Source organism: Egretta garzetta, unplaced genomic scaffold (genome assembly GCF_000687185.1).
Source record: "Egretta garzetta isolate BGI_Z169 unplaced genomic scaffold, ASM68718v1 scaffold942, whole genome shotgun sequence".
Lineage (NCBI taxonomy): Eukaryota > Metazoa > Chordata > Aves > Pelecaniformes > Ardeidae > Egretta > Egretta garzetta.
Genome location: NW_009258898.1, coordinates 154,313 through 157,469, shown reverse-complemented (window position 1 = coordinate 157,469; position 3,157 = coordinate 154,313). Strand labels below are relative to the sequence as shown.

The 3,157-nt window shown below is 45.1% G+C and overlaps 1 protein-coding gene across 1 annotated transcript in view; it reads right to left on the bottom strand.

The window, feature by feature from the left end:
- Positions 1-1,324: 1,324 nt before the first annotated feature.
- The window catches only part of KPNB1 (karyopherin subunit beta 1), a 21,673-nt gene continuing 19,840 nt past the window's right edge, over positions 1,325-3,157 (bottom strand). The window contains exon 19 of the mRNA XM_035889848.1: positions 1,325-2,645. Coding sequence (XP_035745741.1) covers position 2,645 — 1 coding nt within the window. The 3' untranslated portion in view covers positions 1,325-2,644. The remainder of the gene's footprint in view (positions 2,646-3,157) is intronic.

The window sequence follows — 3,157 nt, the reverse complement described above, 5'->3', positions numbered from 1 at the left end:
GAAATGGCACTTAGAAAAGGGGAAAAAAATAAAAATCAAGGATTTATTCTATGAATTAAGTCTGCCAAGCAGCGAAACCAGCTCTTAAAAACCCGCAAGTGCGTAAAATAGGTGTTTTATAGAGTAGGGGTTTGGCCCTCCCTCTGCAGCAGGCGTCAGGGGTGACAGGCACAGGGGGGTAGGGACCGGCTCCTGCTCACCCCCACGTCACCCACGCTGCTGCAGGGACTTCTGAGCGCTTGGTTCCCTGAACCAAACCCAAAAACCCCCGACAGGAAGCCCCCAAACAAAGAGGCCGGACACAGTTTGGTTCCACTACTGTCTCAGTGTACTTTATTCTCCTGCTGTCTACAGCTGAACAGCCACACAGGACAGAAACAGGTAGCACTGAGGAATGATCAGATTTCTTCCCTCCACGCCCCCTCCCCAACTTCAGGAATGGCTTTTTCTTTTTTTTAATATTTTTTTTTTTTAGGAAATCCCACCCCACCTCGAGAAACAAAATAAAAAGAAAAGGCATTACTAGAAACGTGACCCAGGCCTCTCCCGAGCCCGAGCTCCGGAGCTGGCTGGCTCTCCCAGTTCACAGAGCTCCTCCTTCTCCTCTCAACACCTGGGATTCTTTTTTTTTTTTTTATTTTATTTATTATTTTTTTGTACACTGGTTCAAAGTCGGCACTTCGACTGCAATCTGAACCCAGCACTGAAAGGCACATATCTGATACCCTGTACAAGAGCTATTGTGGATGCTGCAGTGCAGATGGGCAACGAAAGTGGACTCCGTTGTAACGGATCCTAGGATCAGACCGGGAAAAGGAAATTGGGGAATAAAGCAGATCCTGGCCTCTCAAGAAAAAAAAAAAAAAAATAAAAAAAAAAAGAAAAATAAGAAAAAATACTGGCTAAGGTTTTCTACTCTCCCTCCCACAAGCAGCTTTTAAAAATGCCCATGATAAACTGCAGATTCAACGCTGGTACTATCAACAGCTGCACTAATAGAAATGAAATGAAAAAGAGTCTCAAAACCCTGCACCTCCTCCGGTTTTTTCTTGGCTTATTGCTGACAATCTGGGGTAAAGCAAGGGCCTGTTCCTCAAAAGCAAGAGTCTGGCTGAAGAGGAAACAAGAGATTCTGATCCTTCGTGTGAAGATAAGACGTTGCATGACCAGGGAAGCAGGAAACAGCCAATTTGTTTCCAAGTTGCCCATCGGACTGTCACTACTCTATCAGAAAAAAAAAAAAAAAAAAAAAAAAAATCATCATTGTTAATGGGTTCCCCTTTTACTGGAAAGACCAAGAATACAAAAAGGAAGTATTGGGGAATGTTTGACACCATTTTATTAATCTTCAACTGCAGTGGAAAAATATAACCTTTTACAAGTGCCGTCTTGTGTAAGCTCAAGTCAGTATATATATATTTTATATAAATTTCTTTTTGTCCTTTTTTTTTTGTTTTTGAAGTGCAGCAAGAGACCAATACCACATTAAATTTGATCAAATAAAGAGCACAAAAGGCCAAGCAGTTTCCAAATGGCATTTTATCAGGTTTTGTTTGAACATTGAATTTATCCTCATTTTGCAATCCAAAATATTACCTGAAGTTTTATTTTGTTTTTCAACTCTTTGGCACAATTTTTGTGGGTGTTCGGGCTGCTACAGTACAAGTCAGGAGAGATCTTTCCCTTTGCGTTCTCACTGCCAATTCGGAGCACTTAACGTTTGTATTTTTGTTGTGGTTTTTTTTTAAGCCTGAAATCTCGTTTGACAATTTATTTCTATTCCCTCTAACGCAAGAGTTTTGTTTTTTTTTCCCGCATTTCTACATTCACAGTTGAACAATATTAAGGAAGGAAAGGCGCTTTGATGAAACGAGATCATGAAAAGCGTCACTCAGAACGGAAGCTCTGAACATTCGTCAGTGTTTCCCTAAAATAAAAAGCCCTAAAGAGCGACTTTCCTTTTTTTTTTTTTTCTTTTTTTTTTCTTTTTTCCTCTTTTCTTTTGTACATCTCTTATGCTGCATCAGTAGACTGAACTTCGGTTAGTTTATGAAATGCAACAGCTAACCCTTTTTTTGGGAAAAGATAAACTGCAATGACTTGAAGTTGAGAATGTGGATACCGCCTCATTCACACACACTCACTCCTAGACTGAAAATCCTTCACCCCCTCCTCTTATCCCATGCACCGACAGCATCGTGCGGCAAAGGCTACAGCAGGCGGCTGGAGACCCAGGCTCCATCTCTCTCCAGCAGCCAAAGCCAGACCTCAAAGAGCACCACAGTTGAACCCAGTTTTCCTCTCCTCCAAACCGGCCGTTCCCCTTCTGCGCCGGCCATGACAGAGAAGCCAGTCCTGGTCTGTCGGAAGAAGAGACTTGCTCGGTACTTGGACAGAAATCGGTCGTTCCCTCTTCCCGAAGATGGCCGATGCCAGGTTTTCTACGCAAGTCAGTGCTCAGCTCGCTAACAGCGCTGCTGCTGTTGCTGTGGCGGGATTTTCAATGTGGTGTGTTTCAAGCCTCACTCACTCATCCTCTCATTCCCAAACATTCAGCATCCGTGCACACTCCTCACTTCCGGGTTTTTTCAAAAGATTGGAGATTTCCAGTGGGGGTCTCAGGTGTCATCCCAATGGTAACAGATCTGCAAGCAAAAAGGGTCCATCAAAAAAAAGACCCCAACACCCCAAAACCCCACGTTCGGGAGACAAACCTAGCAGTAAGTGGAAAAAAATTGACTGAGAGAGAAATAACAGGGACAGTGAGGAACCCCTCCAGGTGGGGTGACAAAGCCGTAACAGACATTCTCCGGAATGCAGATGCACCATCCTGCCCCTCTCTGCAATCTGCTCCTTTCAAAAGGCGCTTCAGTAGAATCAGACGCACAGAGCATCTCAAGTTGGAGGGGACCCATAAGGATCACGGAGCCCAGCTCCCCGCTCCTCGCAGGCCTGCCCAACACTAAGCCATAGGACTAAGAGCGCCGTCCGGACGCTCCTCGAACTCCGAGCGGGACAGAGGAGTCAACGGGCTTGGATTACAGCGCATCTGGAGGAGCGCGGGATCGTCCCCGAGTAGCGAGGGCGACGCATTTCACAACGCAAGAAGCCCCCCAGTCTGCATCTGGTCCCATGAAAGCCAAGCAGCTCACCGCTC